This window comes from Lemur catta, chromosome 2 (assembly GCF_020740605.2).
Source record: "Lemur catta isolate mLemCat1 chromosome 2, mLemCat1.pri, whole genome shotgun sequence".
Lineage (NCBI taxonomy): Eukaryota > Metazoa > Chordata > Mammalia > Primates > Lemuridae > Lemur > Lemur catta.
In genome coordinates, this window is record NC_059129.1 from 26,352,133 (window position 1) to 26,376,005 (window position 23,873).

Below are 23,873 nucleotides of genomic sequence, written 5' to 3' on the forward strand. Positions count from 1 at the left end.
TCCCCAGAGGCCAGAAGCAAAACCTGCTCTGAGGAGGTCTGTCCCTTCCTCCTCCAGGCCACCTGTCACTCCCACCATCTAGGAAGCTTCCTGGGGATGACGCCTGTCCTGGGACCCCCTTCCTGAGCCCACCCCACTAGCAGCTTAGGTTGCAGACAGGCCCCCCTCATTAGAAAACATGCTTCCAGGGGGACTTTTTTCCTTTAGCCTGTCCCTGGACCCCAGCCCAGGGATGTGCCACCTCACCCTTCACCCAGGGAAGATCATGCTATCAAGGGATGAGAGGACCAGTGAGAAGCCTTTGGGCTGGGCAGGGGGTGGTGTTTCATCTGAGCCTGGCCTGGGAAGGTCTGGGCCTTCCCCTGTTTCCCCAGCTCAGGCAAGGAAGGGAAGGAAGCTTCTAGGTTCCCCCATGGGGGAACATCCTGCTCCTCCCTTTTCCTCTTCTCTCCCCCTTTCAGGGTCCCCTATTCTGGGTGGCAGGAGGGGAGATGAGTCGGTAGGAGGCGAAAGATGACAAATAGACTCAAGATTTAAAAATCCTCCTTTATTGGAAGGGAGACTGAAGAACCTTAATAATTTATCACACGGGGAGCCCCAAGAAGCCCTGTCCCCCTGAACCCTTGGGGGCTGAGGGGCGGCGCGGGGGCTCCAGGAGTTTCCTGAGAGGGCTGTGTGCTGGGGGCTAAGGTGACACATTCAGTCCCAGGCACAGAGAACATACACTCAGGAAGTGAGGAGATGGACAGAGCCCCTCTCCAAGGAGGGGGTCAGGTCCCCTCCAAGAAGGCACAACGGCAGGGAAGGTTTGGCAGTGGTTGAGTGTCAGGGGTCCACAAAGGACACCATGATATAGCGAGTGCCCCGGGTCGTGGGCAGCCCCTCGTGGTAGTGGGTGAGGCGGCCAGGGTGCAGGAGCCCCCAGCCCTTCCTCGGGGATGAGACCACGCAGTCATAGCGCAGGAAGCGGCAGCCACCTCCCTGGGGAGAGGAGAAGGGGACAAATGGGGTAGGCGGACATGGGGTCTGGAGAGCAGGCAGGTGTGGGGGGGGCAGCCAGGCAAGTGGGGAGGGCGGGCATGGGCCGGGGTATCCGCAGACAGGGAAACCCAGAGGAAGGGATTCAGGTGACACCCGCCAAATAACTGGGAAATGGGAAAATGCCGGCCACGGGCAGGGAGGCAGCTGAGGGGAGTGTGCAGGGGCTCTGGGGGCACATCAGGGCTCGAGGACAAGAGCATGTGTGGAGGGGCAGGCGCACCTCGTAGTCCAGGCCCTTGTGGTTGAGGGCAACGTTGAGGGTGAAGGTGGACGAGTCGTGGTGTGGCCGCAGAGCGGGCTGCTCGTCCGGCCGATAGCGGACCACAAAGTTCATCACTGCCCGAGTCTGGGGGACACGAGAGAAGAGGCTGCAGGGATGGCCGTGAGCTCCAGGGGGTCTTCTGGGGAGATGACAGCTCTATCTGGGGAAGAGGCCCTTGCGTGGAAGGGCCTCACTGCTAATGGAGTCTCAGCCTGGCTGCTCTCCTCCCCAGGCCACCCTCTGCGGTGTCATGCCTGGGGACCGGATGCCATGGAGATCCCACGGAGCCCCAGACCCTATGGGGGCTGAAAGAGCTCTGTGGGGAGACTTCTCGCCTGGGACTGGGTGGGCGGGCGGAGGAGACATTGGTGGCAGGTCGGCGGCCCACCTTGGTGTGGTAGCCCGGGAACAGGCTCTCGGTCATGGGCCCCACGTACGTCCGCAGCAGCTGCAGCCACTGGTCCTCGTAGCCCACCTGCTTCATGTGGATATCCACGGTGGGCACGTTCTCGTAGCCTCCAGCCAGCCTGGAATCCTGCGGCCGGTGGGCACTGAGCCACCCTACGCCCTCTGGGTGTGGCCTCCCCGCCAGAGCAGTGACGGACTCCTCCCCCTTCTTACCCCCAGGCCTTAAAACCTGTGCTCCCCCCAACTGGAACAGTCTTCTCCGCCACTTCTCAGCTTGACTAACTGCTACTGGACCTTCAAGTCTCGGCTAAGATGTCACCTTTCCTGTGAAGCCCCCTGATCCTCCCAAGTCTGGGCCAAGGCCGCCCTGCAGCTCCCACAGCACTTGGGCTGCCCATCACGGCCTCAGAAGCTGGGTGGCTGCTGCTACCTACAGGAGGGCAGAGCCCGGCTGGCACGAGTCATCGCTGCACGGCTCTGTCTAGGGCAGTGGCCCGCTAAATATTTCTTGAATGAATGACAGCAGTTGTACCACCAGGGGCTGCTCCCACTGTGGGCACCCCTCTCTGCTCCCACTCTCCTGACTCCCTTGCTCCTGGACCAGACCACACATCCCCCTCCTCCTGGGGGTCCCCTCCCTCTCTGCCCAGCCCCCACCTCGTGCCGGCCTCCTGACCACTGGCCGTAGTGCTCCATTTCCTCCACCAGCTGGTCACACATCTGGTCTGACAGCAGCGGGAACCAGTACACATCTGGGCATGGCTGAGGACAGGGGCAGGGGAAGAACAGGGCTAGGGTGATGCTGCTGAACAGGGAAAGGGGACAGGCGGCACATGGACAGAGCAAGGAGGAAGAGGGAAGGTGGGATGAGAGCATCTGGGGACGCGCCAGGCAGAGGTGACATAGCACAGGTGGCAGGAGGGTCCCAGAAGCCTGGGTGCTGGGACCATGGTTTCCAAACTTCTTTACATCAATGCATCCCTCATTAAAGATGTGACTGCACCCACAACCGCAAGAGGAGTCCCTCTGTCAAATGCCGGGGGTGGGGCCAGAGCCCTATCTGCTCAGCTCTGCCTCCACCTTGCCTGAGCCTGGAGCTCAGGGTGAAAATCACTCACCCAGGTGGTGGGCGACAGCGGGGGCAGGGGCCCTGGCCACGGGGCAGGCGGGGCCTGAGCTGGCTCACCTGCTCCACAATCTCCTGCCCTTCCAGGGCCCGGCTATAGTTCTCATGGATGTACTGTTCCTTCCAGTCCTGCGGGGGGGCGGAGCATGTCAGACGTGTGTCCCCTTCACTCCCAGACCTGGCGGTGTTGGGTGGGGGGTGGGGAATGTGCATGCTCCGGGCGAGGCCCCACTCACAAGGGGGTTGTCGAAGATCTGCCAGAGGTCAGGGTGCAGGTGGTCTGTGTCGTACCGGGAGGTGGCCAGGAGCCGGCCGAATTCATGCTGATTGCTGAGGTGGAGGAAGATGCCCTGGGGTGGGAGAGTGGGGGTGATGTGGGAGACGCCAGAGGGGCTGCCCCCTGTCTCCCAGCACCCGGCCCCCAGGCAGTGCACCCCGGGCCTGACAGCCACTCACTTTGTCCCGCAGGCTCTTACAGAAGGCCATGTCCGGGTCAGTGTCGCTGCCCGCGAACACCTCCCTCTGGGGCAGCTCCTTGCGCAGGGTGTCCCCACGGATCACGTAGGCCTGGGATATGTAGGGCACATTCCACACGCTCCTGGAGGTGCCGGCGCCAGGGTCAGTGAGGTGGGCAGCCCCCAAATTCTGCCCAGTTCACCCCAGGAAGTCCTTTCCTTGAGACATCACAGTCCCTTAGCCTCAAGGGCCCCTCATGTCCCGTCAGGGCATGACTGGGCATGACCACCCCAAGCTGTGGCACATCCTACTGGTGAGTGGCCTGGGCCCTTAACAGCAAGGGACTGGGGGCTGCGTGGGCCCCAGGTTGGTGGTGGTGGGTGAGGGGGGTTGGCTGCGGCCGGACTCACACTCGCTTCCGCTGCACCAGCTCCACGTAGTCCTCAGAGCGCGCGTAGTACTCATCCGGGCTCAGCGCTCCCCAGAAGTTGGACCAGAGCTTGCCATGGCGCGACAGCATCGGCGCTATCACCTTCCTGCGGATGGGTAGGCGTGAGGGCTGGGCAGAGGGGAGCAGGCCTCAGGGAGCTCCGTGCCCAGGAAGGAGTGGGGTCCCCAGGACTATGGGGGCACCCTGGCTGAGGGGGCCAAGCGACCTGTTCTCCTCAATGAGGATGCGCAGGGTCTGTGGGTTGGTGAGGACAGCGTCGGCGTCCAGGCTGAAGTAGAACTCACACTCGGGGTCCTGCCGACAACTGTCCCTGGAGGTGACAGACCCACAGAGAGAAGCTGACATGGGCAGCAAGTAGCAAGAGGGGCTGTAGGATGAGGGGAAAGCCCCCACCCCAGGTCCTCTGCTAGTCGCAAGGGAGAGGACAGTCGCGTGGGGCTGTGAGAGTGCAGAGGCCCAGGAGGGGCTGGCTGGGTGACAGGTGAGGCAAGTGCCATGCAGTGGGTGGCAGCTCCCCCCAGCCCACCCTCCTCCCTGCTCCCCTCCCTACCCAGCACCCACGTACATGGCCATGTCCCTGGCCTCGCCTGGGGTCAGGGCCTCCTCTGGCCCCACCAGCTTCACAGCTGAGAAGTGGTCCTGGAGCTGCGGCCAGGAGTCTGCGACGTGGGGCTCATGGAACACCTCCTAGGGACGGTGGGGACGGCAGAAAGATGGCGCCGGAGGGATGTTGGGGGGCGAGACCGGAGGGAAGGAGTTTGGGATTAGGGGTGGGAATTCTGACCAGGACAGGGGAAGGGTCCCCCGGGAGAGTCTATAAGGGAGGGTGTCTCACGTTGTTGTGTAGGAAAAGGGTGATCCGGTCAGGGGGATAGTCCAGGAGCAGCAGCCGCTGCAGGAAGCGGGGCAGAAACGGGGTAGGTTGTTCCACAAACACGGCCAGAAGCACCCGGGGGGGAGGCTGGAAGACACAACATTATGGGGCTCAGAGGAGAGCCTGAGCCTGCCCTCTGTCCCCTAACCCTCACCAGGGGTGAGGGACCGACGAGCTCTGCCCCCACCCTTGCCCAGCGTGCTCTGCCTGCACCCCGACTCCAGTGCCCTCATGCCCCACCTTGGCACCCTCTCACCTGCCCCCCCGGGAGTGTCCTCCGGTCCCGACTGCAGAACCCACAGCCTCCCTGAGGAGTCCAGCCATTGGGGACATAGTTTCCCAGGTAGTTCAGCTGAAGCTGTTGGGGAGAGACATGTATGACTGAGGCAGAGGAGTTCCGGGGCAGCGGTGAGGGGTCAGGGGACAGGTAGGGACAGAGCAGCAGGGAGAGGGGAAGCCTCTTCCAGTTCCTCTGCTGCGGGGGCTGGGGAGGGCCAACTTCTCAGAAGGGTTACAGGTGTCTAGTGGTTGGGGAAGGGCAGGGGAGGGGGCCACTGGGAGCACCTTAGTGGGACCGTTTCCATGGACCACAACGGGGAGGGTGTCATAGGCCACGTTCCGGATTCGCACACGATTCCGATCAAACTTCAAAACTACTTCATCTGGGGAAGAAAGGCCCGGGTTTAGACTCCCTTTCTCTGGGAGCTGCCAAGCAACAGGTTCTTCTAAATACAGGGGTCTCAATTTCTCCAGGGAATAAAGGGACGCCTGTGTCATCCTGGACTGTGGCTCTGTGGTGGCAGGAGCCCCTGGTTTCTGAGCAGGTTGCTACCCTGGAGAGCTCCACCACCTACTTCCTGTGTGACCTGGGGCGAGTCATAGCCCCTCAGGGAGTCAGTTTCCTCCTCTGTACAAGGTAGATAACCAGAGACCTTCCCTGTGTTAAATGAAATCACACAAGTACAGCCCCGGCCTGTGCCGCGGCTGGGCAAGCTTCTGCTCTTCGTACTATGAGCACAGTGCGTCCTACATGCTCGGCCACCCAGGTGTTCGATGACATTAACATAAAAGTGAGCTGTACCCAGCCCAGTCCCACCAGGGGCCCCTCTTGGTTCAGGGCTCTCTCATTGCCCACCTCCCACGGCCTTCCTCCTCACCTAAAGCCCCATTGAGGTTCTGAAAGATCCGGGATTTATGGTCCAGATTAAGGCTGAGTTTCTCCTACATGGGATGGGATGAGACGGGACAGTGAATGGAAGGGCGGCAGGAGGACACCATCTGTCTCTTTCTCTTACAGCTTTCCCCACTCCCCTTCACCCTTCCTCCCCCATCCAGCCCCCACTCCCACATGGCTGCAGGATGCCGCCACTCCTCTGCCCCTCCCCACCCTCAGTCCTGGGTCCAGGTAGAGTCGCGTGTAGAACAGTTGATCGTCGTCGTCATCCTTGTACTTCCACTGGCGGACGATCTGGTGGATGGTGGGGGCGAAGCCGATGAATCCTGGTAGGGAGGGGAAGTGTTGACCCCAAGACCCCCAGGGTCCCACTGGCCTGTCCCCACACCCTCTGCAGCCCTCAGGCACCTGGAACACGGCCATGCCCCACCACTCTTGGCCCCTATGCCTTGGGCACTCTGTCACTCACCACCAGAGTTGAGGAAGCGCTTCCCCGTGCCCACCTCAGGGTACTGCTCCGCCAGCCCCCACTCGGGCCAGCAGAAGCCCTCTGCAGAGAAGAGCAGGCGGCTGCCACTCTGGACAAACTTCTTCAGCAGCTCCGAGGGGCTGCCAGCCAAAATCACATCGTAGCTAGGCATGGAAGGGGAGAATGAGCAGGAGGCCACTAGGAACCTCAGCATCCTTACCCTTCCTCAAGTTCCCCCTCCTTTTTCCCCAGCCCCAGCCCCTTTACCTGTCCACAAACATGATGACCATATCCTCCCGGTCTGCATATTTCTCCATTTCCTTCCTTAGCCACCTGACCTTCTGCCCTCCACCAACGGTTCGGGCCACATCACCCCCTCGCCACTCCTCTCCCAGGCCCAGGGTCTGTGGGGGAGACCCGCCGTGCCAGGGAAGGGCTCAGCCGGCCAGGATTGGGGGAGCTCCTGACCAGGCTCACCGTGGAGACCCAGACATCTAGCCCTCAGCCCACCCCTCCTGCGGGGACCCTTTCCTAGGGGCCTGAGGGCTTTCCCCCTTCTCACCCGCACAGTGTAGTTGAAGAACTCAGCAGACTGCAGGAAACGCCGGTATCCCTCCGTCTCAGCTGTGGCCACGGTGATCACCAGCAGCTTCTCTGTCACCAGTCGGGAATTGGCACTTGGGACCCACCCACCCCCAGCTCCGTGCCCCACGTGTCTCGCTCTGTGCAGGCGCCCTCCACCTCCCTCTGACTCTACTATCGTCGCTTTTCTCTTCTTTCCCGTTCCCTCTTAAACTCTTTCCACCCCGGGTCACTTCGACCCCTGTGAGAGCAGAGTGGGAGTGACACCAAGGAATTCGGAGTCCGTTCGCACGGGGAGGCTGGAAGTCCCAGTTCAGGGTGGGGAGTGGCCGAGGGGCCGCGAGATTCAGTCTCATGGAGCGCTCTGGGCGGGGCAAAGGCTGGACACCCCCGGGAGCCCCCGGCCCCCTCTCGGACCAGGCTGGCAGACACGTCAGCCCGGCGCCCACTCGGCCGGGCCGGCCCTCCCCGGGTTCTCACCTGGGTTGACGGGGCTGCTGCCCCGGGGCCGGTCGGAGGCTGAGGCGGCAGGAGGCGGCGGCCGCAGCAGCAGCAGCAACGGCAGCAGGAGCCGGGATCCCGGGCCCGGCGGGGCCATGGCGGGGAGCGGGCCGGGACGGCACACAGGTCCGCACCGGGCTCGGCTGTGCGCCTGGATCCCAACTCTGGGGAAGGAGGAACCCGGGCTGCTGCGCGGCCCGCCGCGAGGAGGAGCAGGGCTGGGGCTCCGCCCTGGAAAAAAGGCGTATCCGGAGGCTACAGAAAACTCGAGATGCTGGCGCCGCAGACAAGGCGAGGATTGTCCCGGGCGCCCGGCCGGGAGCGGGGGAGGGCGGGGGCTCGGGCCGGCTAGCGGGAGCCCGGGACTTAGGTCCGAGCCAGCCGGGCCCTCTGCCCACCTGACACATGTGGAAACTGAAACCCGGAGAGGAGAAGTGACCCCGCGCAGAGGGTCTGGCGGGACGCGGAGGCGGGTCCTTGGCACAGCCCTGCCCGGCACAGCCGGGCGGAAGGCCGGGAGAGCGAGGGTCTGGAGGCGCGCGGAGCGGGGACGAATGGAGGAGCGGAGGCGGCAGGAAGGCAGAAGGCTGCGGAGTCTGCGGCGGGACGGGGGCCCGGGAGAGCTAGGGGATTGAGCTTTTGGCAGAGGGCCACCAGGGACCTTTCGGATTGTCCACTGAAGCCTGCCACTTTCTTTAACAGTCCGGCCCACCACTTCTACTGCCCCGGGAGAAGCTCCAGGGCCTGCCCCTGTGATGATGGCATCTTCAGAAGAACCAAAGGAAAATAACGTTTTTCGAAAGACCTCCTAGCACCACCTCTTTAAAGTGACCCACAAAATTTACACAACCACACTGAGGCCGGAAGTAGTTTTGCCCCTATAAAACATGGCGGAAACCTTTCCTCTCTCCAAGGGAACATTACGTTAAGCGCATGAGCGGTGGGGAATCGTTCTGCGCACGCGCAGAAGTACGTGCCGCCGGAAGTGATGATGCCCCACCTAAGCCGTAGGTTTCAATACGCGTGCGCAGTAGGCTTTCCCGGCAGCTGTGTTGTGCAAATGGTGGAGAAGAAAACCTCGGGTATGTGAACCCCCTGCGGTTCGCCCCCGTCCTCCTCCCAAGTCCAAACCAGGCCCAGAATTTCCTCACCCAGTTATCCGTCTCTAATCCCTTCCCCAACCCTCGGGTTCTGGCATCGGGGCAGCCCCCAAACCACGTTTTATTGACGCCTGCTCCAAGCTGGGTGCAGGGGATGGAGAGAAGAAAGATCCCAGTTATCCGAGAACTGGCTTTCTGGGGCGGGGGCGGGGTGGGATGGGGGACAGACACGCAGACCTACCACTGCATGTCAGAGTGATAGGCGCTATGGCAAAGGGAGGCCGCACAGTGCCTGGGCGCGGGGAGGAGTGGCACCCAAGCCAGCTTCTGGGAAGGCGGGGACCGGGAAAGCTCGGAAGGAAAAAGAACAAAAACGCTTTAATTGAGTCTTGAAAGTCGAATTACAATTTCGCTTGGTGTATGTGCACGAGAACTCCTCTCCAGCAGCAAGAACGGTACGTGCAAAGGCAAGAAGGAAAAAGTGAGTCGCTTAGGAAGCCAAGTTCACAGTTTGGAGCTTGCAGAGAAGTAAGAAAGGCCGGAGGACTGGGAAAAAGTTACGTTTTGAAAGGCGTTATATGCACTGCCGAGGAGTTTTATGGTGAGGCAGCGGAGAGCCATCAAAGGCTTTTAAGGCAAGGGAGTGACCAAAGCAATATCTTTTACAGTGTCGGCTTCAGTGCAGAGGACGGATTGGAGGAACTAGGACAACACTAGCCAGCAGAACTTTCTGGATGATGGGAATGATCTTAGTCTGTGCTGTTCAGTATGGGGTATTAGCCACATGTAGCTGTTGAGCACTTGAAATGTGGCTAGTGCAACTGAGGAATTTTAAATTTTAATTTTTTAAAAGGGCAATATCATCTGCTGTCCTAGAAGCTTGGTTGACCAGACTTTTATTTTAGCCTTCCTGTCCGACGGGAATATTCCAACTCCAGCAATTTCTTGGAGTGAGGAGCAGCCTGTGCAGGAAAACTAACATTGGAATTGGGCCGACTTTAGATAAATTAGGACTACAGTTTGCAACCTTGGTTGTATATGAGAATCACCTGGAGACTGGAGAGCTTTTCATTTATTTACTTAATTTTTTTTTTTTTAAGAGACAGGGTCTCACTATGTTGCCCAGGTTGGTCTGGAACTCCTGGCTTTAAGCAATCCTCCCACCTCTGCCTCCCATAATTCTGGGATTACAGGAGTGAGCAAGCACACACTTATTGGATCTTAATTTGTCTAAATTTAAATTTAAATAACCACATGTGACTAGTGGCTACCTTATTGTATAGCACAAGTCTAGAGGCTGGAAGGCCAGTTCGAGTTACCAAATAGTCCAGATAAAAAGAGATGAGGGTCGGGACTGTGCCAGATTGACTTTCAGTAAATCCAATAATGTCACGGTTTTCTTAAAATCCCTCACTGGATCTCTATCACGCTCATCATAAAATGCCCCAAATGCAAATTCCTTTAGGCACTTAAGACTCCTAACGATTTGCCTCTTTTATATTCCTCCCCTCCCCCACTTTATACAACGGCCCTACTGAACAAAACAGTGTTTTGAAGTCACCACAGTTTCCCGTCCAGGCCTTCTCTCATGTTGGCACCGAGGCCAGAAACACTCTGCTCTCTTCCCCAACCAGGCTATTCATCAGTTAGGGCTTAACCTTGACTTACCTTCTTCTGGGAAGTCTTCCCTGACTGCCCTAAGGCCAAGTCAGGTGTTTCTGTCTTGTGTTCTGTAGCACTTTGTACTTCCCTCTCCTAGCATATACTGTGTGTACTGTGCTTGTTTGTTGACTCGTTTGTGTTCCACACTAGACTGTAAGCTCTTGCATTCCCAGAACCTGCCACATGGGAGGAAGACAGTGTATCTATGGTGTGGTGATCAAGATCATGTGTTTCAATGCTGGGCAGTTCTGGGTTTGCGCTATGCCACTTCCAAGCAGTGTGAACTTTGGACTATTTCTTAACTGGGGATGATGATAGCTATCTCATAGGATTGTTGTGAGGATTAAATGGATCATTTTATGCAAAGCTCTTAGTTAATACCTGGCTCATGGTAGGTGCCCGGCAAGCTTTTGCTACTGGTGCTGTTGCTATTAGTATTATGGTTCACGGGCACTGAAATGAATATTTATTGAGTAAAGAGATATTTTGTGTAGTAGTATCAGAACCTGGTGAGCAGCTAATATGGTAATGAGGAAAGAGGTTTAAAATAATTCCTAGGTTTCTGGTCTGGACATCTGCATAGGTGGTTCCATTCACTTAGAGTCTGCAGGAGGAGAAGCAGACTTTAGATGGGGAGATTTTTAATATTGAGTTGCAGCATCAGTGGGGCCATCGGGTGGTTTCCTGCAGCAGCTGCATGGCCAGTTCTAGAGCTGAGGAGAGGGTTGTGGGTCAAGAGAATCATTTTGGAGTCATTTGCTCATGGGTGATAGTCAGAGCCCTGTGTTTGGATTAGACATCCCAGAAAGAATGTGTGGACTCAACAGGAGAAGAGGGACAGCCACCTTTGTAGAGACAGGGAGAGCAGCCAACTGGAGCAGGAGGAAAAGGACAGAAGTCCTGTCAAGGAGGCAAACAAAGGAGCTCTGTCAACCCGGGGAAGGTAGTCAGAACACTCACAGAGTGTAGGGAGCTGGAATCAGGAGGAGTCTAGAAATGCACACTGGAGTTGGCCCTAGGAGGTCACCAGTGCCCTGAGTGTGGGTGGTCCCCGCCGGCTGTTCAGGTGGGAGTCAGATTGATGGGGTGGAGGAGTGGATGGGAGGTGAGGACACATCATGCGGCCACTCTCAAGCAAGAGTAGCCGTGAGGGTGGGAAGGCCCGTGAGAGTGCAGCAGGCTTTTCTGTGGAAGGGAATGTGCCAGCTGACGAGAAAGGGTTGAGGATGCCGGAGGGAGGGGAGGAACTCGAGCTGGATGGAGGGCTGGGTTTAGTGGTGGGGCTTGGGGTAGGCGGTGTTTCCATTTGGAATCCTGGTTGCTGGTGGGCTCAGGGATGGGCGTGCCTACATCTGGATGGACCCCAACTCCTTTAGGGTAGGAAATGAGATTGCTGAGCAGTAGGGCCACATGCATTAAGGTCCCAGTAGAGCCTGTTAGCCCTGAGTGCATCGTGGCCTCCAGAGTCCGCACGGTCGTGTCATTCCTTGCTTCTGCCAGCAGCGAGATGTCTCCAGGGGGGGTCTCACCGACTGGATCTGGGATTGGGAGGAAGGGCTGGGCTGAAGGGCTAGACAGCAGGCATGAGAGAGTGAAATGGTCTCAGCCTGCTGGGAAGGAAGCAAAGGCAGAGGGCTGCCCTCCTGGGAGAAGACCTGGGGGGCCATGGGCTTGGTGACTGGGACAAGATCAGAGAACTGTGGCGCCCCAGCCCCAGGTCATCTTTCACACACCGCCTAATGCCGAGGCTGCCAGCTTCTTTCTTTTCTGTGCCCCCCATAACTCTGCTTGCCCCGCCCCATCTAGTCCGCTCCCAGGACCCTGGGCAGCGGCGGGTGCTGGACCGGGCAGCCCGGCAGCGTCGCATCAACAGACAGCTCGAGGCCTTGGAGAATGACAACTTCCAGGACGACCCCCACGCAGGACTGCCCCAGCTGGGCAAGAGGCTGCCTCAGTTTGATGACGATGCAGACACTGGTGAGGCGGGTAGAGGGCAGAGGGTGGGACAAGGCTGGCTGAAGGAAGGGGGAAGAGTCTGCCCAGGTCAGGACTGTAGAGGACCCAGGAGCCCCTTCTGCCCCTGCCGGCGACTGGTCCTGTGGCCGTGAGCAGCTGCGTTCCGTTTATGTGCCTCGGTTTCCTCTCGTGTGTAGGCTGGAGGAGATGGAGTAGATGAGCTCTGAGGTTTGGGGTATGGAGGTGACAGTCGGCTGGGATTGGAGAATTGGGGTGAGGGGCGGAGGCTGGAGGAGAGGGGCAGACTCAGCACCCAGGGGGGCATGTGGGCACTGGGAGTGACCAGCCACAGAAAGGAGTTGTCTTCGTTGGCAAGTGTCAAGCAACTAATTGCCCTTGACCCCTAGGAAAGAAAAAGAAGAAGACTCGAGGTGATCATTTTAAACTTCGCTTCCGAAAAAACTTTCAGGCCTTGCTGGAGGAGCAGGTGAGATGGAAGCCAGCCTGGGAGGACCCCCAGGGAAGGGGCGGCCCTCGGAGAGCCTGGTCCCTGGCGGGTGTGTGCTGCCTGGGTGTGCAGAGGAGTCATGAGGCCTGTCCCCTGTCTGCAGAACTTGAGTGTGGCTGAGGGTCCCAACTACCTGACAGCCTGTGCGGGCCCCCCGTCGCGGCCCCAGCGCCCCTTCTGTGCTGTCTGCGGCTTCCCCTCCCCGTATACCTGCGTCAGCTGTGGTGCCCGGTACTGCACCGTGCGCTGCCTGGGCACCCACCAGGAGACCCGGTGAGTGGGGGACCTCACCCGCTCCTCCCCGCGGCCCCCAGCCTCCTCAGGCCTCTCCCCTCAACTGGGCTTCTTCTCTGTCTGCAGATGTCTGAAGTGGACCGTGTGAGCCTGGGCGTCAGAGGCAGGGCCTCCATGTGTCACCTGGGTTCTGAAAGGCATCACCAGGTGGGGGCTCCCCCTGGACTGAGGGAGGAGCCACTCACCCAACAAAACCGTGTCTTGCCTACCGGGGAAGACCAGTCTCACATGTGCGGGCTGTGGCGGGAGGTGGGCTGGGCCCACTGAGTGCTGTTGTAATAAAAGGGCTCGTGCCAGGAGCCTGCCAGTTTGGTCATGTGGTACTTGGGGGCAAGGGTGATGGGTCACCTGTCTCTCCTACTCATTTCCACATCTGTCTTCCTCCTGCCTGCCACTCACTCCTTGCACTGTCTGCGCTTCTGTGTCCCTGAGCATGAGAGATTTTGTCACCTCTCACCCCTACATCTGTGCCCTTCCTGGCTGCTGCTTTATGTCTTGTTTTGGTCATTGACTCTGCGTTTGCTTTTTATGTCTCTGGTTACTCTGCATATTGTGAAAGCGTAGTGGGTTCCAGGGCTGGGAGGCGGCGGGTGGGAGGGCTGGGGAGACGGTGCAGGATGATGCACCGCACAGGGAGCCAGCCTGTCTTTGTCGTCAGGCACCTAACCAGATGGGAGAGGTTGGGCCTTGATCCTTGGTGTCACCAGCCTGAGAGAGCAGTTGTCCTTAGGAAGCCCCTGTTATCAGGGGCTGCAGTATGTGAAGTTATTAGCTGCACAGAAAACCCAGAAGTTTCTGGGAAGCAGGGCGGAATTCATGGTATACAGGCTCCTGTTCTTGGCGGCCCTGGATGCTGTGACTTGGGTGGGACTAGGGTTTCTTATACCCACATCTTGTGTAGGTGGCTTGCAAGCTGTGATTTTCTAAGCTCCATGGAGTTGCTGTTTTAAGGCCCAACACCCTGTTAAGCACATAGCAAAGCAGGTGCTTAGTAAGCACTTGTCAAAGAAATAACTTCACTGACAATGAGATTCAGCAACGTCAGTGTTAGGCACCTTCTTAGGCTCCTTCCCCCGCTTTTGGTGACTTTCTTGGGAGCTGGCCCAAATGTCCCCAGTGTTTTCCTGAGGAACTGATTTCCCTTTCTCCGAAGACTTGCTGCTGGGCAAGTGATGTTGGTGACAACTTTTTTGGATTGTGATGATGTCAGGGTTTAGAGAGAATCCAGGTGTGGTGTCTTTTAAAAATGGCTTTAAATTCTTTGGCCTTCCACCAAAAGGTGGGGTGTTTGTCCCCTTCCCTTAGCATCTGAGCAGGCCTATGACTACTTCAGCCAGGAGAGAATGGCAGAATTGAGATCTTGCGGTGTTCAAGTCTGGGTTGTGAAGGCAGTGTAGCTTCTGCCCTGTGGGCTAGGACACTTGCTTTTGGATCCTTGAGCCACCAAGTGGGAGATCCAACTATCCCAAAGCTGCCACTGCTGTTAGGAAGGCTGGGCTACACGGAGAGGCCACGTGCGGGCGCTCCCGTTGACAGCCCAGCTGAGCCAAGCCTGAGTCTTCCCAGTGCAGGCCTCACTCATGCGAGTGGCGGTGCCTCTACATGGTTCCTGCCCCCAGTGTTCAGTCACCCTCAGCCGTTTGAGTCTTCCCAACTGTGTCCTTAAACATCATGGAGCAGAGACGAGCCATCTCTGCTGTGGCTGTCAAAATTCCTGACCTGCAGGATCATAAAACAGTTGGTGTGTGCCACTGAGTCCTGGGATGGTTTGTTAGCAGTGACAGTAACTGGGCCCCAGGCGTCCAGTTTGCTGACTGCCACCTCCTGCCTAGGCTTATTGTGTCTCCCAGGAAAGGGGCCTCTCTGGGGTCCTCAGCCTCCTCTCCTTCCCTTTATCTCTTCCTCTCCACCATGTACACTCAAGCAAGAAAAGAGAAGTGGGAGGGACTTTCTGGCTGAATGACACCACCTGAGCTGCTCTGTGGCGTCCTGCCTCAGGACTCGCGTCTGATTTGCAATGTCAGCACTGTCCTGGTTTATTTCGTTAACTTCACTGACTTTGTGTCATATTTTGTTGTTACAAAGAGTCATGTAGTCGACAGCCGTATCACCCTGAAAGCACCGGATCTCATCTGATCTCGGAAACTAAGCAGGGTCAGGCCTGGTTACTACTGGGATGGGAGACCGCCTGGGAATACCGGGTGCTGTAGGCTTTTGGCTCTTCTTAATAAAAACAACACCACCAAAACAGAGTCACGTAGGTTCTGCTTAGTGTAAGATGTCTCTCCTCAGTGATGCACTGAATGACCTTGAGAGGACAGAGCCAGACCCCAAGGGCTTCCTGTTGCTCTGATGCTGGCTGGCTTCACTGTCACCCATTGATGTCCTCTAGGAAGCTGATTCCAGGATCTCTGGGCCCCCATTGAAAACCGTAGCTCCCCAGGGAAAATGTTGAACAATTTTTGCCAGCTTCTTTTGTGCTAGGGGAGACTTGTTCCCTATCTTGGGAGACACCTGGTCTTTGGGAAATCTACGCTATGGCAAAAGCCTCTAGAAGCTAACCCTAGTGTCATGTGATGGGGCAGCACCACCCTTTCCTGGGAACACAGGGGAAGAGGAGGATAGTGCCAGGATCTGGAAGGCTAGAGACAGGGGGACTTACTCCCAAAGACCTCAATGAGCGTTGGTTTTAATTGATGGGAATTAGGAGAGCCAAGAATTCTGGGAAGCAGAGAAGTTGTGTCTTCATTCTTGGAGAAATCCCGGTCCCACTAACCAGTTGTGTAGGTTGGACAGGTCAGCTCACCTCTGACTTTGTGACAGCCACCTCGCAGATACTGCCAGGATTAACTGGGACTGTGCACGTAGCGCAGGGCCTGCGCAGTGCGTGCTCAGTGAACGAGAGCTGCTGGTACTGCCTGAGACCTGCGGCGGTTTGTTGAGCTTTCACAGTCCGCTCCCTCCAAGTAGCCCCAGCTACTCGGCCCACGGTGTTTACATTTCTGTTTGCTCCTAGGTGGTGAGTTCTTCGAGGGCAGGGACCATGTCATGGTGCCCAGTCTGGCTCCTAGCAGAGGAGAAGCTCAGTAAATGTGAAAAGGGGCAAATGTGTCAATGGCCCTTTATAGCCACGTGTCTGCATGTGATGGACGGAGAAATCAAGACTCAACCTAGTGACCATGTTAAGGGACACACTTCAGTGCTCAATTGTGAAGCTTGGCTTGGGCTAGTTTTCTTGAGGGGAAGGGGTGAGAGGAGCAGAGCTGGCATTCAGAAAAGGAGGAAGGGGCTATGGGGTGGGATGGAGGAGACTTTGTGTTGGAGGCACCTGGAGGTGTCAGAAGTTGTAACTGGCTTTTGTCCTCCACTGTTGGGGGGGCACTCTCGTCACCCTTCAGGATGGTAAGACACTTTTAAAGCATCTGTCTCATCTTTGAGAGGGAAGTCCCCTATCTGTGCTAACAAAGCAAGTCACATGGACTTGGCAGTGATAGAGTGTTGCACTGAGGGTCCCCATGACACAGGCTTCCCAGTGCCTGGGCTCCTGTGCAGTCCCTTCCGCGTGGACTCTGGACTTGGCCTATGGGACACCCGCACACTTTATGAAAGTAGAGTGTGGAGGGATAGGATACACGACCTTTCGTGGACTTGTTGGCCATGGGACCCTCTGTTGGGAGCGCCCAGGAAGCACCAGGGTTTCTGGATGTGGAGCCCAGTAGGAAGCCTTGATGGGAAGGTGCGTCTGAGGCCTGGGGAGCAGACAGGTCGGTGATGCTGGTAACACTAGTGACAGGAGCTGCAGCCTGAGTGGAAAGTGATGAATTTGATGTGCCTAAAGCCCAGCCTGGCGAAAATATACTGGGGGTGGGTGTGCTTCTGAGGTGGGGCCAGAGGGGCCCTTGCAGAATGTGGATGTGGGCGCTGTCTCTGCGGGAGAGGGTGGATGCCAGCAAGTTAATGAGATGAGGGAGAAAAAGGGAGGGGGTGCCAAGCCCACCCACAACCCAGGACCAGGTCTGAGCTGGACACTGTCGAGCCATGCACACACCAGCAGACTTTCAGAGCCTTTGGGGAAGCTGTTGACCCTTCCCCAGATACATTCTTGCACTAGACCCAGTCAATTTGACACAGAATTTCAAAGGGCTTGGCAGTCCTGATACCCACGCTCGGGCCCAGGTAAAGCAGCCCTGCTCTAGACCAACTGTCGCCTTGTACAGCTGAGGAGAGTAAAAGGAGAGGCTTATTACTCCTGAATGGCTGGGGCCAGCTCTGCTATTTCCGGTTTCCTGCAGCTGGAGCCACCTGTATCTGCTGCTCGATGACTCTTACCAGTAATTATGTGCCACTTTTGAAATCACTGGTAGCCCCTTCTCTATTTTGCTGGAGGAGGCAACCCAAAGGTTGTGGACTGTGGCAGTCTGGGGTCCAAGAACTGAGTTGACCCCTGGTGCCACCCCTCATGCCTTACTTAGCTAGCTAGCCGCGTCATGACACCTTCAACCCCTAAACAGTCACAATATACATTTATTTATGCATGTATTTATATATAACACACACACTCGGGGACACCTCCGTCCGCTTCACATCCCGGAGCCCAGGCTCAGAAGATGGACGAGGAGGAGTCCAGCCAAAGGGACTTCTCAGAGCGATTCTTGGCCGGGAAGACCCCAGGAGCGCAAGGCAAGGGGGCGTGGCCGGGCCGTGGCTCCAGTCGGAGAGGCGGGCCCAGATATGGGCGTGGCTTGCGGACACGGGGTGGAGCCTGGGGCGTGGCTTTCCCCTGAGGCTGCTGTTGGGAGGGTGGGACCCGGCGGTGACCCCTCTCCCCTGGGGCAGTGGGAAGGAAAACGGGGCTCACAGGCCGCAGGTCCTACACATAGGCGTTTTTGCCGTATTTGCCAAAGCTGCTGTCGCCTTCATCACCCGACGCGGCGAGGGGCGCCACGGACGCCTTGTAGGGAAGCCGGGCTCTGTCGGGGGGGGCCGGGTCAGAGGGAGGCGCGGCCTCGCCCCCTGCCCCTTCCCCCCGCCTCCCGCGCTCGCGCCTCCCTCACCTGGCGGCGGGGTCCTCGGCAGGGTCGCAGCAGCGCGCGGAGCAGAGGCAGATGCCGCCCAGGATGGAGATCAGGGAGGCGCTCCAGCCCAGGTAGAGGGCGGGGCCCAACTCGTACCTGGGACCGGTGCGTGGCGGGGGAGCCGGGGGTGAGGCGCCGGCTCTGGGGAACAGGGCCGAGTCCCACCCGCTGCCCCGAGAGCAGGGTCCCCTCACTCACTTGGTTCCGACGTACAGCGGGTCGAAGAAGTCCCGGGTGATGTTGAAGGCGTACCAGGAGATGGCCACCATCCCGCAGATACCTGCGGAGGCGGGAGGAGGACGGCGGTCCAGAGGGCAGGGTTTGTGGGGGAGGGGGCTTAGGGGAGGGGAAGGCCGGGCTGCCCGGAGTAGAACGCAGGGCATGAAGTCCAAGAGGAGCAATTTCATCCAATGCCTTCCTCTCCTTCCCACTTCCTGGGGTCAACTGCGAACTCGCCAGTCCAGCACTCAGGACCCTAACTCCAGCCCACCTTCTTCCCCTCCCGCCACTCGGGCCTCTTTCCCCGCTTCTTGGTCCCATACCTGCTTAGTCCACTCCATCACATCATTTCCTCACTTGGAATGTGCCGCATCCAAATCCCACCCACCTGTGAAAGCCCGGCCACCTCAGGAGGGTCCCAAGGGGCCCTGCCTGCCCTACCTGCCCTACCTGCCCTGTCCTCCCGCCTCCCAAAGCCCTCCAAGCCCTCGCAGCCTGTGACAGGCCTTAGCCACTGGGCGCAGGGAGTGCCCACAGCCAGGCAGACCCCTGGGCTGGCACCACTCCACCAGCGGGGGGCTTGTCCTGAACTTTCACCTGAACTTTTACCTCTGGAAAACAATACCCACCCTACTTCAAAGGCTTATTGTGAGGTGATGTGTGCAGAAATGTAAGTTGCAAAGCGATGGTCAGTCCTATGGCACTGTTATTGTGCGCTCTCTCTGTGTGTGTGTCTAACTCTGGTCACCCAGCCAGGATGTAAGCTCTGGGAGGCAGACGCTCACTCTCACCTTTGAAGTCCTCCCCACACCTGGCTCATAGTGGAGCTCAAGAATCACCACTCATGGGCTGATTTGAGCCAAGGGATTGGGGGTATGGTGAGGGGAGGGTGAGCAGGGAGGGAAGGGCAGGTGTCAATGCCAAGGGAAGGCAAGGCAATGCCAAGAGTGGGGGGCTGGAGATGAGGACAAAGAACCCAGGGTCTGTGGCCACAGGCCACCCCAACCCCCACCGCCATGCAGCCCCCCACCCATCACCTTCCCCAGTTACCAGCCAACATGTGTAGGGCCCCCGCGGTGGCCACCAGCTTGGCTTTCCTGGAGGGCACCACATTCCCAATGTTCGTGCAGCGCAGCCCCACTATGCTTAGAAAGAGGCCAAGGAAGCCCAGGAGGATGGCGGTGATCATGAGCGCTCGGCAGGCCTGGATGTACCCTGGGGAGGCCGCACAGTATCAGTCTCTCCATCCTCCTCCCCTCTCCCACTCGGCCAGCCTGGCAGCCCCTCACCTTCTTGCTCCTCTCTTGTCCCTAAAACTCCCCAAATCTTCTCCTTTCCCCTCGGGCTCCGTCCAGCCTACCTTGCTGAGGACTTACAGGTCCCTCCCTATGAATCTCGGCCCCTCTTGCCAGCTCCCCTCCTCCCTCTCCTCCCCCACACCAGGAGCACTTTGCTTGTCCCTGTTATAGGGTTTCTCCTCGGCACTACAGACACTTTGGGTCAGATGATTCTTTGTTCTAGGGGACCGTCCTGTGCACTGTAGGATGTTCAGCAGCATCCTTGACCTCTACACACTGGGTGCCAGGAACAACCCCCGCCCCCAGGCCGTGACAATCCAAGTGCAGGGCCGCCTTGTTGCGAGCTGCCGCGTGCCGTTGTGCATTATAGACACTGCACCTGAGCACCCCGCCCCTTCTTCACACCCGGTTCCTCTCCAAGTCCCACCCTACTGTCCGTGTGCACAGTGCAGGACACAGAGAGCTGTTACTTCCTGGAGTAACCAGTAGGGGGTAGCAGTGCCTACGGCAGAGGGTCTAGGGCAGTTTCTGATCTGGAAGGTCAGATGGGCCCAGGACTCATCCAAATCAGTCTCGCTCATTTTCTTTCTTTTTCTGAGATGAGGTTTCACTATATGGCCCAGGCTGGCCTTGAACTCCTGGGCTCAAGCGATCCTCCTGCCTCAGCCTCCCGAGTCGCTGGGATTGCAGGTGTGAGCCACCACTCCTGGCTTAGCTCATAAATCTTTCAGTGCCTCAGTTTCCCCTTCTCCAAACTGAGGGAAGCTGCTGGCTCCCTCTCGGGGCCTCTCCTCCCTTCTCTGACTCTGAGCGTTGGCAAGTGCTCCCAAGGACCTTGCACCCCTTTCCTGGGTGGGGCAGTGCCATCGGTGCTGAAGGGGAAAGGCTGAGTTCCTGTCAGGAGGAGGTGAAGTGGCCCCAAGTTGGGGGGTAGGGAGGAGGGACAAAGTTCTCTGGGAACACATCCTTACTCCCAGCCACTCTCTGGCTTCCCCTCACCCCGACTCTGAATCCCCAGGAAGTTCCGGCAGTCAAAGGGAGATTATTGAAGGGCCTGAAGCACGTGGGCTGAGTGGCTGGGGGTCAGGGTGCACAGCTGGGAGATGACAAGTCGACGGTCCCCTCAGGACCGCAAACCAGCCAGGGAGTCTGAATTCCAGCTCCCCCTCTACCACCTGTGGGACTCTGGGCAGGTTGCTTAACCTTGCCGAGTTTTTTCAGCTTCTGTAAAAGGAGGTCTCTTCCTGCCACCCCCAACAGCAGGGCTACTATAGACATCAGGAAAATACATGGGTGGCAGTACCTAGCACAAGGCCTGGAACCTGCCACCCTCTGCCCCTGCCCCTCAGGGGCTCTGGCCCCTGTCTTTCATGCACATCCCTGTCCTCTCTCAGGCTGAGAGCAGCAGTTCCAAGTAGGGGCACTCTTGGGTGCACAGGCTCACAGCAAAGTCCCCTCCTGACACCACGGTGTGGTTGAGGGGTGGGTGAAGTGGGGCTGGCCCCAGCTGCTGAGCTAGCTGCCTCCAGTGTCACTTTTGGCCACCCAGCACTCTGGGCTTCTGGCCCAGATTGTACTCAGCCTTTACAGGATTTTGGGGGGCACTTGCCCTACAGTTAGTCCCAGAGAGATGGATGAAACATACAGCCCCCATCACTGCCTCGGAAGGTTCTGGGACTGGTGGGAGCACAAGAGACCTACCCGGACCTGTAACTGCTTACAACATCTCTGACATTTAAGGGGGCAATTTCAAGGAACCCCACTTCATACCCAGTGTTGGCTTCAGTTCCTTCCCCACCACGGGGTACCTACAGCATGGCGCCAGGAGAGAGGCTGGCCCTGAAGGACCCAGTGAGGGTGGGGAGTGGTTTACAGCCTATGGTTCACAGCCACCAACTCTTGGTCTCCCGGCATGGGGCAGACCAAAGAGAGACTCCCATGGGAAAATGATGGGGAGGGCTAGTCCCAGGGAGTGAGCACGAAGCAGGAAGATGCTGCAGCCACCAGAGAGAATAGCTCTGGGTCCAAAAAGCTATAGGCTCCAGCGCTGTAGGAACCTCAAAAAAGACACTGTGCATATACACACACATGTGCACGTACACACACCTCCTCCTCATAGTAGACGCTCAGGCCTGCAAGACACCTCCCTTCCCCTGGAGTCAGCCCTTCACAAGGGACCTTTAGAACTAAGCAGACGTGGAGACCAACGTCCCAGCCAGCAGATGCCCAGGGACCCTACTGAGACTGGAAGTGCATCAACCACCAAGAATCCGAGGTTGGGCCTCCTCACCCTGCCCACCCCAAAAATAAAATGCTAGACTGTGTTGAGTGCATGTATGTTAACATCATGTTAACATTTTGTACTTTCTTGACCACCTGTGAATGGGGACTGTTACCATCCTAATCCTACACATGGGTTAAGATGAAGCTTGTCTTACCACCTGCCCAAGGCACAGAGTCAGTAGAGGCAGGAGTTGCCCCCGGCAGTCTGACTCCGGTGCCCGCACCTGTTACCCATAAGATAGAGAGTCACACTAGGGTAGGGGGCCATGTGTGACAAGGTCTCCACTCCAATGCCAGATAGGGGCCATCCCCAGCACTCCTGGGTACAGAAGCCCAGACCCCAGAGCTTGACCCAGGGCCCCCGTATCCTCACGGCAGTACCCAGCCTCCCCTGGCGTCTCTCCAACCTCCCACCCCCTTTGCACCCCGAAGCTCTCCCCACCCCATACCAGAGAGGGCCAGCAAGGACGGGAACTCCCAGCAGTTGGAGACTCCCATGGAGTCGGTAGCACAGCTATACCAGAGGTTCTCGAAGATGGTGTTGGTGGTGATGACATTTCCGTTCACGGTGGACACTCGCCAGTAGCTGTTTGGCAGGGTCACCCCCAGCATCAGCAGCCCCAGGGCTGCCATGAAGAAGCCAAAGGTTTCCACGGCCACCGACATGGTGGGACACAGGGCCCTGAGGGGCTGGTGCCCCCAAGAGCGGGAGGCTAGAGCCCCTGGGGAACTTGAAGGGGCTTTGGCTCAGGAGGGTGCCAAGGCAGGCTGGGAGGGAGGGAGGGGGAGGGCGCAAGTCCAGCTGCAGTTTCTGCCTCCCTCTTCCTCTCCCTCTCCCTCTGGCTCAGGTCTGTCTCCGGGTTCCGCCTGCCTCCCTCTCTGAGTCTCTCTGCTTCCCGGCAGGTCAGAGGAGTGAGCCCAGCGCATGCGGCTGTTGACGAGATGGAGGGAATAACCGAAACGGCCAAAAGTCCACCCCCTCCCCCCAGCCTCTGGGCTGCCCTGACTCCCCGCCCCACGAGGGTGGGGGGAGCGGACTTACCAGGAGTGACGGACGGATACAGCCAAGGAGGGGCCCCCAGGGAGGCATTGGGAGCCAAGGGGAAGCTCTGTCTCTGACTCAGCTCTCATGGGGGCCGGGAACGGACCAGAGGGACAGGAGAAAAGGTGACTGAGACAGACGAGAGGGAGGATGACAATGGACTCAGGCCCACATGCAGCCTGCATTGGGGAAGGATGGGGGGAGCAGAGCCAACCCCTCAGGGTTGGGAGGACAATCCAAGACACTCAGAGACCTAGGGCTTGGGACATTTGTCTCCAAGGAAGATTAACGATCAATGAGGAGGCGGGAAGGTGGGAGAGACCAACAGCTCTGGAGTCCAACTCACCTGGATTTCAACTCGACCCCACCACTCTCCCCCACCACTGACCCAGGTGACCGGAGCAGGTGCTTTGGCCCCTTTGAGCGTGTGTCTGCTTCTGTCACTAGAGATACCACCGCTCACTTCACAGGCTGCCACAGGGATTGGGACTACAGGTCCAAGGTCCCCAAATGTACCAAGTGCTCGATACTTGGGGACTGTCTTGGATCTGAGTGCCACAGGGCTGAGTGAGGCCACCAGGGCATCACTTTCCTCCAGATCTCTAATTGCCCCTCATTTAGTTGACCTTTGACTCTCGGCATCGAGCTTAATCCTGCTGCCAAGCAGCCCCGAGGTAGATCACAGGCCCAGAATGTGATCCGTTCAGAATTATCAGAACTGTCACCAGCTCTGTTAATTATGATGGATTAGAAACCGTTGGGTCCCCAAGCCAGCGCTGAGCACCTGTCCCAGTGTGGACACTTTGATTTTCTGCCCCAGGGTCAGAGCTGGGACAGCCCTGGTTCCCTTCTGGCAAGTGGCGCTAGGGCTCAATTCTTGAGGGGCTAGTCCTGCACACCCAGCCCCGGGAGACATCACTGAGCTGGACTGTACCTCCCTCTTCCCCCTTCCCATCCGTGCTCCCCGCAGGTGCCTCCTCCCCGCCCCCCCCACCCTGGCTGGGCTGGCTCGGGCTGTGGAACGAGAGTTATGCAGGGAAGCAAAACAGGCCCACGCGGAGCCTGGCACGAGGGGGTGTGGGGCACGGCAGG

At 58.2% G+C, this 23,873-nt stretch overlaps 3 protein-coding genes, 1 long non-coding RNA gene and 1 pseudogene across 4 annotated transcripts; 2 read left to right on the top strand and 3 right to left on the bottom strand.

The window, feature by feature from the left end:
* Positions 1 to 526: 526 nt before the first annotated feature.
* PLOD3 (procollagen-lysine,2-oxoglutarate 5-dioxygenase 3) lies at positions 527 to 8,183 on the bottom strand (the record flags this gene model as incomplete). The annotated part of the gene is given in 20 exon segments (XM_045542160.1): positions 527 to 981; positions 1,262 to 1,387; positions 1,692 to 1,838; positions 2,369 to 2,473; positions 2,898 to 2,966; positions 3,074 to 3,187; positions 3,294 to 3,435; positions 3,704 to 3,829; positions 3,950 to 4,054; positions 4,310 to 4,431; positions 4,580 to 4,705; positions 4,875 to 4,976; positions 5,183 to 5,280; positions 5,776 to 5,839; positions 6,006 to 6,118; positions 6,262 to 6,425; positions 6,529 to 6,665; positions 6,824 to 6,915; positions 7,324 to 8,152; positions 8,154 to 8,183. Coding segments are annotated over 20 exon segments (2,967 nt in total), but the record flags the coding sequence as incomplete, so codon positions are not given.
* Positions 8,184 to 8,312: 129 nt separating this feature from the next.
* ZNHIT1 (zinc finger HIT-type containing 1) lies at positions 8,313 to 13,163 on the top strand. Its single transcript, XM_045541498.1, has 5 exons — positions 8,313 to 8,426; positions 11,913 to 12,083; positions 12,470 to 12,549; positions 12,674 to 12,843; positions 12,931 to 13,163. The coding sequence occupies exons 1-5, from the start codon at positions 8,333 to 8,335 to the stop codon at positions 12,950 to 12,952; spliced, it is 537 nt and encodes a 178-aa protein (XP_045397454.1). The 5' UTR covers positions 8,313 to 8,332; the 3' UTR covers positions 12,953 to 13,163.
* Positions 8,430 to 10,225, bottom strand: LOC123631661. The gene is made up of 3 exons (XR_006733205.1): positions 10,113 to 10,225; positions 8,686 to 8,795; positions 8,430 to 8,585 (listed from the first exon to the last, which is right to left on the bottom strand). It is a non-coding gene; the product is annotated as an uncharacterized LOC123631661 (long non-coding RNA).
* Positions 13,164 to 14,958: 1,795 nt separating the features above from the next.
* On the top strand, positions 14,959 to 15,077 carry LOC123633505 (annotated as a pseudogene).
* Positions 15,078 to 17,370: 2,293 nt separating this feature from the next.
* Positions 17,371 to 23,758, bottom strand: CLDN15 (claudin 15). Its single transcript, XM_045541499.1, has 6 exons — positions 22,782 to 23,758; positions 22,189 to 22,670; positions 19,209 to 19,373; positions 18,138 to 18,219; positions 17,919 to 18,035; positions 17,371 to 17,834 (listed from the first exon to the last, which is right to left on the bottom strand). The coding sequence occupies exons 2-6, from the start codon at positions 22,403 to 22,405 to the stop codon at positions 17,735 to 17,737; spliced, it is 681 nt and encodes a 226-aa protein (XP_045397455.1). The 5' UTR covers positions 22,406 to 22,670; positions 22,782 to 23,758; the 3' UTR covers positions 17,371 to 17,734.
* Between the last annotated feature and the right edge of the window lie 115 nt (positions 23,759 to 23,873).

Coding starts and splice junctions, on each gene's coding strand:
- ZNHIT1 (XM_045541498.1), top strand. CDS start 8,333: ATGATGCCCCACCTAAGCCGTAGGTTTCAATACGCGTGCGCAGTAGGC. Junction 12,084..12,469: donor TGATGACGATGCAGACACTG/GTGAGGCGGGTA, acceptor CTTGACCCCTAG/GAAAGAAAAAGAAGAAGACT. Junction 12,844..12,930: donor GGCACCCACCAGGAGACCCG/GTGAGTGGGGGA, acceptor CTCTGTCTGCAG/ATGTCTGAAGTGGACCGTGT.
- CLDN15 (XM_045541499.1), bottom strand. CDS start 22,405: ATGTCGGTGGCCGTGGAAACCTTTGGCTTCTTCATGGCAGCCCTGGGG. Junction 18,220..19,208: donor GGCCCTACACATGTTGGCTG/GTAACTGGGGAA, acceptor CCGCCTCCGCAG/GTATCTGCGGGATGGTGGCC. Junction 17,835..17,918: donor GCCGAGGACCCCGCCGCCAG/GTGAGGGAGGCG, acceptor CCCCCCCGACAG/AGCCCGGCTTCCCTACAAGG.